The 12,783-nt window shown below is 39.0% G+C and overlaps 1 protein-coding gene across 2 annotated transcripts in view; it reads right to left on the bottom strand.

Moving 5' to 3' along the window:
- SELENOF (selenoprotein F) overlaps positions 1-12,547 on the bottom strand; it is a 38,302-nt gene extending 25,755 nt beyond the window's left edge. Inside the window, exons 1-3 of one of the 2 annotated variants that reach the window (XM_082834725.1) lie at positions 12,475-12,547; positions 12,229-12,386; positions 3,149-3,316 (exon numbers count right to left, since the gene is read on the bottom strand). In XM_082834725.1, the coding sequence (XP_082690851.1) occupies positions 3,149-3,316; positions 12,229-12,312 (252 nt within the window). In that variant the 5' untranslated portion in view covers positions 12,313-12,386; positions 12,475-12,547. Of the gene's footprint in view, positions 1-3,148; positions 3,317-12,228; positions 12,388-12,474 lie in introns of those variants that run through there. The other variant, XM_082834726.1, reaches the window with a different exon arrangement.
- Positions 12,548-12,783: the final 236 nt, after the last annotated feature.

The following is a 12,783-nucleotide window of genomic DNA, read 5'->3' as shown; positions in this document are numbered from 1 at the left end:
AACTGTATCTAGGTATGTATTTATGAGCAAAACTAGTTAAAACAGTAGTAAAATAGCTTACAAAAAAATCTCCTTCTAGGTAGTATTTGTGATGCTTACTTAGGTCCTTTATGATCAAAATGGGGGGTGGGGGGAGAGAAATAAGACCAAATAAAAATAATAAAGGAATATCTATTTGCAGAATAAGGGATTTTGAAGACATTTTCTGCATTTATTATGATAAGGTTTTTTTTTTTTTTTTTTAACAGCAAATTTTATGCTTCTGCCTATCAAAGGCTAAATTCAGCCTGTTGAATGAGTAAACATTCGAAAAATGATTAGCCTCATCCCTGGACAGACCTATAAAGCATGCAACTAAGCAAGAACTAAAATGAGTATTCAGGTAACATTTCTTTATTATAAATTGCCAAAACATTCCTGCATATAAACTACAATTTTTCTCTTCTAAAGAATTTATATTCCCAATGACTTACACACACACGGCCATGTTTAAGTATTTTTAATATTTTTGATGTAAGGCACTAGTCTACATACTGCATATTTTTACTTTTATTAAAGTAGGACTAAATTAAACTATAATTTCAAAATTAAGCCTTAAGCCAGAGTTGAATGAGACAGAAAAACTATTATATATATTGTTACCTATAATTATGTACCAATAATCCAGAGAGCAATACTGTACAGATTAAATCAAGTACCACTTCTATACTTGAATGCATTTTGCATCTAAATGGAGGCTTGCCTGACATGCCTTACTTTTCTATTTCCAGTACTATTTTAAGTGTTCTAGTTCCACTAGGCTTATTTAAAAAAACAAACATTCATTTATTTTGTACAACACTGTGCTAGCAAATGCTTAATGAGAAGTACATCTTAACAGATTATGGGCAAGGACTTAAGAAAAAAACAATGGGTACAGTATAAAAGGTACATTAGGATACAGGCTCACTTGCAGTGAGATATAATAATTATTTCAGTTTGTAATTAGTTAGGCATATATTAAATGATGGACTACTTGCCTACTATTATTGCTGAAGAAGCAATACATAGCTCAGTTAATAATGAAAACTGAACAGGAATATAATGAATTTGCGAAGTGTGTGACTGAAGTTTGGTTCCACTAAAGTTATACCACAGGGACTTCCCTGGCGGTCCAGTGGTTAAGACTCCGTGCTTCCACTGCAGAGGGCTCGGGTTCCATCCCTGGTTGGGGAACTAAGATCCCTCATGCTACACGGCATGGCAAAAAAACAAAAAAATTATACCATAAAACTGGTAATATTATAAAGAATTACTAAAGGGGCAATTAGTAAAAGCTTTTATATGCACTTGGTTTACAGTTTAGGCACATCTGGTATCAGTCAAAGGGCAGACTTTCTCAACTTACCCTTAATTACAAAGCGGGTGTGTGATAATTTATTATAAAACACCCTTTGTTATTCAATCCTTGTAAGTTTGGTGTCTCACAAATAATCATTGTTAGTTGAGTAATCGTACAGACCATAGAATAATAGCTTAAAGATGAGAGGATGAATCACACTTCAGCAATTTGTCCCATGTGAATATGTCATTGATAAAAAGAAACAAGAAACAAGAGGGAAGGGTCCTACTAAACTAGTTAGGTCTAGGTCTTAAATCTATTTATATAAAATCAAGTTTTAAAAACTTGTTTAGATTTTATTTACTTGCAATAAAGACTAACTTATATGTATGGAAATTTTCTAAACATTAAAATATATCATTGGTATATGTGAACCAAGAAAATGAAAAACATGGAAGACTTGGAAGCCATTTGTGGGACACAGGAATTTCAGGTTTACAACTGAGAAATCAAGTGTAAATTCTGGTTGAACACTAACATGGTGAAAGCTTGTCAGCTTGTTTTTCTTACAGAACTAGAAAACTGTACTCAGTGTTAGAAGTAAACCTTTACTACCTAATAATGAGAAGATACAATTACTGTTTGAAAGCTTTACAAACCATAATGCCTCAAACAGGATTCAGTAAGTACAACTGAAAGAGAATATTAAAAGGAAACAAAGCAGAGAGATGCTAATATTTTTTTTCTCAAACACAAGGACCTCATTAATTCAGCTTTATTTGGATGATATAAATGACCTTTTCAGTCTACTTTATAAATTAAAAAAGTCTAAGGGTTTAATGAAAAGATTTAAAAATTGAGCAAGTTTACCATTATTCTGAACAGTGGGTAAAACAGTAGCAGATTTTATTGGACTGTTAGAACTACCTATTCCTGGCTGTGTTCAGGTGTTAAAGGTGAGATTAGGTACCAGGAAACATTAGTTATAGATGTGCAAATTGTTAACAGACCATATTCTTTGTTAACCAGATTAAAAGTTATAATTTAGGGCTTCCCTGGTGGCGCAGTGGTTGGGAATCCGCCTGCCAACACAGGGGACACAGGTTCGAGCCCTGGTCCGGGAGGATCCCACATGCCGCAGAGCAACTAAGCCTGTGCACCACTGATACTGAGCCTGCACTCTAAAGCCTGTGGGCCACAACTACTGAGCCCACGTGCCACAACTGCTGAAGCCCGTGCGCCTAGAACCTGTGCTCTGCAGTGGGAGAGGTCACCGCAATGGGAGGCCTGCGCACCGCGGTGAGGAGTGGCCCCCACTCGCCGCAATTGGAGGGCCCGCGTGTAGCAGCAAAGACCCAACGCAGCCAAAAATAAATAAATTAAATAAATTTATTAAAAAAAGGAAGTTATAATTTATTGTTGACAATTATGTGCCAGATAATAGGTGCTTTATTTTCATCTCAAATTTCACTATAAGACTGGGTTCTTATTACAAATGAATAAAAGCATCTAATTAATTATTCTTTGGCTTTATGCGGCCGGAAGTTAGGAAGACTGGATAGATTTACAATCTAGGCATGCTATAGTAATTCTGCTTCCCTTCTGTTGGACAACCATGGTAGGATGGTATTATCAATCTGTAACCATACTTTTCCTCCCTATTTGCTTTGATTGATCTAATGGGTCTGCAAGAAATCAGTTGAGTTTCTAAAACTACAAAATGTAAAAGCTAAAGACTTCTTTACATTTAAGTTGATTAAGCAATTTAACATTTTACCTTATCTAAACTAAACCATATAATGGAAGAGAGATACTATAAAACAATACCTTTTTGGTTTCAAATTGTGCTTCTTCCTGACAGCATCCTCTACAGTCAGGATCCAGTTGAAGAAGGTTGAACTGTCCAAGCAGATCACAGGAGCTGCAGAGCAAGTTGCTGGAGAAGCCTAACTCTCTGCAAGACTCTGATGAAAACTCTGCCCCAAACGCAGAGACCTGAAAACAAAAAATGAGGGGGAAAAAAACCCCTTAACTTCATGTTTACATTACAAAGCTTCCAAAAAAGGAGAAACTAGGATTGTCAAAATCTAATACACTAAAGACAGTTAGTGAAATGCCTCATTTGGAGACAAATTCTTAATTATTTTTATACTTTATAACTTTATATGAGGCTTTGGTTCTTCCCACATCCCCAACAAATTTTTTTCTTAAAAATTTGTCATATTACAGCTTGGCTAAAACACGGATTAACAAAAAAGATCATATATTATTTCTTTATGATATATATATTACATATCTTTTGAAGAAAAATGAATTTCCATTTTATTTTAAGAACTTAGCACCTGTTCATATGATGTATGGAGTAACATTAACTTCTAGGTCTCTACTACACCCTACAAACTTATCTTCATTCACAACTAGCAGGGGAAGAGTACAGAAAGGGATGAAGTTGGGGAGAGCGGGAGCACATCAAAAATAAAACTTCGGGGTTTAGGTGCCAGTTCCACCACTTACAAGATGTGTGACTCTGGGCAAGATGACCTCCCTGAGTTTTAATTTCCTCACTGATAAAGCAAGAAGCATCCCACATAAAATAGAGTTCAGTAAAGATTAAATGAAATGACTTATGTAAAGTAACCAAACAGAATGACTAGCAAAAGCAGGCTTCCAAAACTATTCTCTTCCTTTATCCATTCTCCTCTCATGTCTCAGTGAGTGTGGTATACCTACATCTGTCTAAGGTCAATACCTGTACCTCTGCTTTAATTTCTGTCTTCTGCCATCTCCACAGGGATTTACTTTCATTGATAACTCATACCTTCAGTGTACCCAAGACCCATAGTTCTAACTGCTCTCCCCACATTCTGTTATTTCTGAATTGTTACTACAGTCTGGTTTCTGATCCCACCACACCACTCAGCTAAACATGCCAAAAATCACTAAATGCAATGGCATTCAAAACTTTTCTGCTCCAGCTGCTTCTTCCATGGCTTTCCCTCTCCTCCTTCTGCTATTTATCTCTTAAATGATGTTGTTTCCCATTTCTATTCTTGGCTCTCTCTTTGCTTTGCATACTTTATCTATAGAGAATTGCATCTTTTCCATGGCTTCAAATACTCAGTTATTGAAAACTCCCAAGTCTTTTTAAGTGCCAAGCTTCCAAAGCCAACAGCCTACCTGAGATCTCATTTAGATGTTGCACAGGCACTGCAAATTCAAACTCTCCAACAGTGAAACATCTTTTCTCCTTAAATCTATTCCTTCCCATGTATTCAGTATCTTGGCAAAATGACACCATTTTCCCTGACCACCTAGTTGCCCCGGTCAGTTCATCCTAGACTCCACATTCTTCACCATTCTTACAATCAGTCAATTAACTTGTTTGTTAAAAAAACAAGTTTTGACAATTCTGTCTCTTAAAGAGCTCTCAAATCTTTTCCTGCCTCAGTGGATTAAATGGTCAGCTACTCCTATCTCTCATTATGTCTCCAATTCCATTCTACTTTTCAGCTATAATGAATTCCTATAGTACCTGAGAATATAAAACCCCTACTCAAATGGACATTTGCTCATACTTTTCTACTCTAAGGCTCTTTTACACTTTTCCACCTTGTTAAATTCTACTTATTTCTAAGAACCCGATTGGTATATCAGTCTTCTTAGGAAGCCTTCTCTGAAAAAAATCAGATCCCAGTATTTAGCCATTGTCTTTTCTGAGAACGAAATTTATGCACAGCTGTAAAATAGCACCACTCATGACACTGTACTATGTAAATCTAGGATTGTCTGATTTCCCGGTAATATTGTGAACCCTTTCAAGGGCAAGCATTAAGTTATTTCTCTGTATTTCCAGCACTTGTGCTAATTTTCCTGTGTGTTAAGCAAATGAATTGGTCAAAACCACAGCCTCAAGTAGGGGGAATTTCAGATTGTTTGACTGTGACTGGTTGATCTTCTAGACCAAGGGCCTGCAAATTTTATGTAAAGGGCCCCGTAGTAATTATGTCAGTCTTGGGTGGCTATATAGTTTCTGTTGGAACTACTCAACTCAGCTACTGCAGCACAAAAGCAGTCACAGACAATAATAAATGAATGGGTGTCTGTGTTCCGGTAACACTTTATTTACAAAAACAAGGCTTGCTGGATTTGGCCCACCAGCTGACTAATCATGCAGATTAAAACCCAAAGGCATATCCCAATGTGAAAAACTTTAAGTACTGCTGGCATACTCTTCCAAAATGCTGATCATCCCATTGACCTAACAGTAAGTCAACATCCTAATTTGATACCATATACATACATCTTTTACCTTATCTCAGTAAAAATGTGGACTGTATATCATAATATATCAAAATAGATCAAGTATCCCAGTCTAGTGGGAGGGACTTAAGACTCTTGCTACTATACTAGCACTTTGAGTAATTTATTTACTAGTAAAGTGATCTGCTTGATCAATTTCACAGGTTAATTTCTATTTTTTTCCAAAGAGGGCCACACCAATATATACACATCATCCCATGTGTGACTGGCAGTCCTCCACTGAGGAGTGGGAGTCTATGTTCCCTCCCCTTCAACCTGGGCAGGGGCTTGTGACTGCTCTGACCAACAGAGTGTAAAGGAAGGGATACTACATGATTTCTGAGGGTAGGCCATAAAAAAGGAAACAATTTCTGCTTGGCTAGTGCTTGCAGGTGCTGTTATCTGTTTCTCTATAATACTCGACTTTGGAATTTAGCCACCATGCTGTAAGGTAGCCTAAACTACAGAGAGAATGTAGAGAGGCCCATGTAGAGAGCACCTGAGGCCTCCAGCTGACAACCAGCATCAACTACTAGCCATGTGAGTAAAAAGCCTTCACATTTTAGTCTTTCAGTCTCAGGCGGAGGTCTGAGACACCATGGAACACACAGCCATCCTGCTGTGCCCTGTCTGAATTGCTGACCCATAGAAATTTGAAAGCAAAATAAACAATGGTTTTACACCACTAAATTTTAGGGTGATTTGTTTCGTAGCCATGGTAACTAAAACAGGCAATAAAAATGAAATAACTTTGAAACTGTGAACTGCTTAACAAACATAAGAAATTGTTACCAAAGCATGTTTTACAAAACAAGAATCTCAAATGAATAATCATGGGATCATAATACTTGGTTTTATTCTGGCATTTACTGAGCACCTACTGACAGGTAGCATGAACATGCAAAACATGTATTTGAGTCTGATGACATCTTGATTCAAATATCAGCACAGAGTAACCTTACTTCTTAATTTCTGAATAGGAATAATGACCACTTCACAAAGTTTTGGGGATTAAAGGAGAAAAAGTACAGAAAGCATCTTGTATCCTGCCCAGTACACAGTGAGTACTTAATAAATTTTAGAATTATTCCCACCTTCCACTGTGAAAGCACACTTAAAAACTACAAAACACTACTTATTTTTAAGTCATTATATTAGATATGGGATAGAGATAAGCGTAGGGGAGATATAATGTATCTTTTAAATTTTTTAAAATAAATTTATTATTTATGTTTTTTTAATTTTTGGCTGTGTTGGGTCTTCGTTGCTGTGCGCCGGCTTTCTCTAGCTGCAGTGAGAGGGGGCTACTCTTTGTTGTGGTGCACAGGCTTCTCATTGTTGTGACTTCTCTTGTTGCGGAGTACAGGCTCTAGGCATGCAGGCTTCAGTAGTTGTGGCTCACGGGCTCTAGAGCGCAGGCTCAGTAGTTGTGGAGCACGGGCTTAGTTGCTCCGCGGCATGTGGGATCTTCCCAGACCAGGGATCGAACCCGTGTCCCCTGCATTGGCAGGCGGACTCTTATCCACTGCGCCACCAGGAAAGCCCTAGAATGTATCTTGAGTTCCATGAGTGAACTACATTTTTCTCTTATATCATTGGTTTTGCAGACTTAAGGCGTTAAATCTAAGAACATCAGAACATATTTTTAAGCACTTCATAGGTAAGTACCAAATTCTAAATAATATAGAAGAGTTCAAAATTATAAATTATGCCCACCCACCTTTTTACTATCAGAAAGTAATGAACAGCATTTAAATGCGCACAGTAAGGCCAAATATTAAATTTTATTGTTGTTTTATTATTATTTTTGGCCACACCATGTGGCTTGTGGGATCTTAGTTCCCCGACCAGTGACTGCACCTGCGCCCTCAGCAGTGAAAGCTTGGAGTCCTAACCACTAGACCGCCAGGAAATTCTCCTAAATTTTAAAATAATTAGCCACCCTTCTAAGAAAGACATAGATTTTAAGGGCTGGGTGAGATAACCCTGATTGGGATAACCACTTAACAGTTTATGACTTCTCCAATTCAAAGTAGGATTGACAGGCTAAGAGAGTCCTTTGCATTAGTCACTGATTTATTTTTCTGATATTACTGAGTTCTTTATAAACATAAGGGTTGTTGGCTGGGAAGCTGTAATAACTATTATGTAACATCACCCTTTCAGGCAAAAGCCTGGTATAGCTATACATTTTATTACACTTATACATTCACATGATTATCTGTCTCTTAACCAGTCTTTACTCAGAAAACTCATAGGTTTCTCATGTAATAATTCTGAACGGATTTCAAATCTGAGACAAAATACATGGGTTTATAGACGAACCCCATGAAAACAATACCAGAAACATAGCCTTTATGGCAAGCCCTTACAAAGCACCAGATACTTTGCTAAACACTTTACATCATTATTCTATTTAATCTTATCCCCCTATGAAAGGGGTATTATCCTCATTTTATAGAGAAGGAAACAGAGGCTTAGGACAGTTGAGGTAATCTATCTTAAGACAATACAACGAACATTAGATGGCAGCATCAAGATTCTAATCCTGGCCTGCCCTCAAAACCCTTAACCGCTGTTATTAACTACCACCTTTCACAGAATCCATGATACACTATTATTGTATGTACCACTAAAAATAACAAAAATGCTGACACTTGTGCCACCCATTGAAATAAGACCAATCCAGATGTTAACTTGTGAAGAAAAGGGGGTAGGCGTAGGGGATGGGGTGTGGTGTCTCAGAATCAATAACACATAAAATCATTTTATACTGCTTCCAGTACAGTGCCCTTCTTTTTAAATTAATTAATTTGTTTATTTTTGGTTGCATTGGGTCTTTGTTGCTACACGCGGGCTTTCTCTAGTTGTGGTGAGTGGGGGCTACTCTTTGTCACAGTGCATAGGATTCTCATTGCGGTGGACTCTCTTCTGGTGGACCATGGGCTCTAGGCCCATGGGCTTCAGTAGTTGTGGCTCGCGGGCTCTAGAGTGCAGGCTCAGGAGTTGTGGCGCACAGGCTTAGTTGCTCCGTGGTATGTAGGATCTTCCCGGACCAGGGACTGAACCTGTGTCCCCTGCACTGGCAGGTGGATTCTTAACCACTGGGCCACCAGGGAAATCCCTACAGTGTCTTTCTGAAAGAAGTAATATGTATGAGCTAAATGAAGAATTGAGTATCACTTAGTTCTGGGACACTCTAGAAAACAGCTCCCTTAGGCCATACAAAAATATTTTTTTCTAATGCTTAAGCATACTCAGAATGTATTTTTAATTAAATCATTTTATATCCTCCCCGTTGTCACCTCACTGGAATATTGATAACTATGTGTTGCTACTAACTTTTAATTAGAGCTATTCAGAGGCACAGACAGTAATAAAAGCTCAACCTGTCTAGTCTGAGGACTCAGAGGTGTGAATTAACAAAGTAGGAGCTAAGTCTTCTGCCGATACCACTAGCTCAACCTCAGGACACCAAGAAAGTCTTCCTTCATTCCCTTTTTATTCATTTGTCAGGTTCCAAAGCTTTGGCTTATTTTTATTACTGCCAGCTACTTATTCCACCTGGCCTTTCTTCCCCCTCAGGCTAACTGTGAAATGCAGTTTTTCTAATTTCTTAAGAGTTCTTCCAACAGTCCTCTCTACTTCTCTTTTCACTTTCAAGATTTTATTGCCTTCTTTTCTTAAAAACACTAGTCATTACAGAAGAAAGAGACAGGAATAAGCTTTAGAGAAGTTAAAACAGTTCAACAAAAAGGTGAATTGCTCAGACCACCCTTTCTAAATATTTTCAGGGTCATTATGTATTTGTTGGAGTGGGTGGGGTTCATCACTGTTCTACATAACCTACTACAGATATCTTAATGACTTTGATAGCAAGGAACAAACACTAATGAACTAGAAGGCCTTTCAAACCTCTGAGGGATTTAAATGTACACGTGAGGCAAAATAAAACAATATATAAAAGAAAAGTGGCCCCTGTATTCTCTTTGGCTACACTCGGCATGGGAATGGAGGGATACAAACCACACACAGAGCTTTGGTGCAGTTGTGAATCTGTAATACAGCATTATGTATGACGACAGAACATGTAAGGGAGAGGGTATATAAGACTGCAAATCTGGAAATGGGATGTAAGTTAAGCCTTGCATTTTATCTAAACACCTTACTTTAGGTCTGGTGAGAGAACATGGTATGTGAGAGGTACTAAAATGACCCCAATTTTCCACCTCTACCATTTTGCTCTCCCAGTAGAGGTAAATGCTGGGAATTAAGCCTGGAGAGACAAACAAGTATTAGGTCAAAGAGGTCCTGTTAAGGCACACTGAAGATAGACTTCAACTTAAAAGCAACTGAGAGCCATTGAGGAGTTTTAACAATGACCGACCTAAGTTTGAGAAAGATGACTTGGATGCACTGCAGAGACTGAATTAGGAAACGGGGGAAAATGAGATCAGGAGACCAGTTACAGAAGCTGTTGTGCCAATCCCAGGCAAAGATGGGGCCTGAATTTAGGTACTACCTGTGGAGGTAAAATTAAATGAACTGGCTTGGAGATTTTTAAGGGTTTAATGACTAACTGGGGTCGGAGAGTGAAAGGAAAGAATTTAAAATGAATAATTTCCAGCTTGGGCAATTGGGAAGCTGACAAAAACAACAGCTTAGATTCTGATAATTAAAGGGCGAACTAGGAGGCTGTTATTTCTAAGGAGAGAGAGGTTGATGGCCTAAATAAGGGATTAATAATAAGTGGATGAATCTGAGAGATATTTAGGAAGTAAAATCAACAAGACTTGGTAATTACCTGGATGTGAGGTATGTAAGAAAAGGCAGGAGTTGAAGATGAGACCCAAGTTTCTGGCTTGAATTCTGTGGATGGTCACTTTGGTAGACTGTTTAATGGGCATAATAAATTCCTCCTACCTTGATATGTACACTTCTTTGCAATGTGACTATGTCACTCTTCTCACGCTGAGATGGAGTCCATATCCCCACCCCTGAAATCCAGGCTGGTCTTGTGACTTGCTTTGACAAACACTGCGATGTGAAAGTGACGTATGTGATTTCTGAGGCTAGGCTTTAGGAGGCATTGCAGCTTTTGCTCTGTAGGAGTGCTGCCCTGAGACTGCCACGAAAAGAAGTTGGTCTGGCCTACTGGAGAATGAGATGTCACATGGATGGGAACTTAGCTGACAGACAGCACCACTAAGAATGAAGCCATCCTGTACCCTTCAGTTCAGCTGACCTACTGGCTCAGCACAGCTGCGTAAATGAGGCGAGAGGAAATCAACAGAGGAACTGCTCAGCAGACACACAGAATTACAAGAAATCGTTATTTTAAGCTTTGGGGGTGGTTACACAGCCACAGATAATGAAACAGTTAAAGAGAGTGAAATCAGGAGAAGGCAACTTGAAATGTTATTCTTTTATCTTTTCAAGGTGGTGAACTCAAATTACCTAAGACTGACAATAAATTCTTGAGTACGAAGTTTAGAAAGGGGTCTTCCAGTAATTTCTAAGGCACCAAATGACTGAATAATGGAGTACTGTAAAGCTAATTAGAGAAGTAAAGAATCCACCTTTTAGGCAAGGTTACAAAAGGACAGGCAGGATCTTTAAACTGCTTGATGAAAGAAAAGCCCAGGTGTTTGTAGGGGCCTTTGGTATAGACCCTCACTCCTCCAAACCTTGGATAAATTAATTAAACCAGGTCTCTAGGAGAATACTTCTCAGCAGGCTCAATAGAGAACTCCTGAAAAATTAGGCTGATAAAAGACACTTGTAAAAACTCCAACCATAGTGTATATTAAACAGTTTTATTATTCACATAAACATGGACTAAAAACTTCTAAGGAGAAATTAACAAACAGTAAGTTGTTTGTGAGTGAATAGGAAGATAAGTAGAATTTAGCCTTTCCCCATTGAAAGATAAAGAACGCATCTGTTCTGTTAATGGATAAAAACGAAATAAAAAAAACTTGGTTAAACACCGTCCGATTTTAAACGAGATGAAAGCTATCATTTTAGAAAATCAATGTCAAAAATAAATTATGCTTTAGTATGGAATAGCTTCTTTTATTGCAACAATGTTGTTTAAAATCACAAATGGCACTGAAGTGTACCCAGCAGCACATGAATTCCACAGAACAGAGGTTAAAGGCTGTCTAAAAGTGACGTACAGAGACCACAAACAACTGACAGAAAGAAGTAAAAAGGAAGTGTACCCTGGACCAAAGACCTCAGGGCTTTAAGATTTGGGAGCCTTGCCATAAGGAACGATAGTTCCTTGCATTTCTGCCAATTTAAAAACAATCTTCATTCCTGTGCAAAACTTAGTGCCTTTTTTTCCGTTCACGGTGTGTCTTACAAATTGTACTCCAGATAGTCTAAAGTCAGGAGAAAAAACCGCTAGAAACCCGGAACGGGGAAAGATAAGTATCAAACGAGGTATTAAGCCACGTCGCACTCTGGCCGCAGCAGTCGCTGAGGAAGCCCTATCCTCCCACCCTTTTCAACTGTGGCTCCCAAACGGGACCGAATGTTCGGTTTTCCTCGGCGCAATCCCTCCCACTCGCCCTGGGGCTGCAGCGGACGTGACCTCCACTCACCGTTTGAAGCACAGTCGCCAGCAGCAGCCGCAGCCCAAAAGCCGGCAAAAGGCACCCATCCAGCCCGGCCGCCATAGGTGCCATCTTCCGTAGGTCTCCGGCTGCCCCGAGGACCCCTCTGCTCGGGGCGTCTACTCCAGAGCCTAATCCAAAACAAGCTGCTAAAGGCGGTTAACATCAAGTCTCTTATTCTGCAGGGACGGGTGTTAACTAAGGGCATATAAAAGCTTAAAGATGAATAAATACCTTTACATTTGATATAAATATGAAGTCGCTGGGTCCTTTCGATAAACCATGTCAGGCATTTTCCTAGACTCCCCAAATCTGTGCTTCCCCGGGCTCTTTCCTTTCATTCACGACATTTCCTCAAGCAGCCAAGAAGCCCCGCCTTCGCCAGTTTCGGACTGCCTCCTTCTCCAAGTTTACCCAATCGAATGCCGCTTTGGTTGACACCTTAGGCAAAGGAAACCAACCATGACACGGGCCAAGAGCTAAGCCCTGGGGTTCTTCGGTCCAATAAGCACAAGTGAACGGGAGCAGTGGGCGGAGCCTCTG

This window comes from Leucopleurus acutus, assembly GCF_964270905.1.
Source record: "Leucopleurus acutus genome assembly, chromosome: 2".
In the NCBI taxonomy this organism is placed as follows: Eukaryota; Metazoa; Chordata; class Mammalia; order Artiodactyla; family Delphinidae; genus Leucopleurus; species Leucopleurus acutus.
The sequence above is the reverse complement of the archived record's forward strand: the minus strand, read 5'-3'. Positions and strand labels throughout refer to the sequence as shown.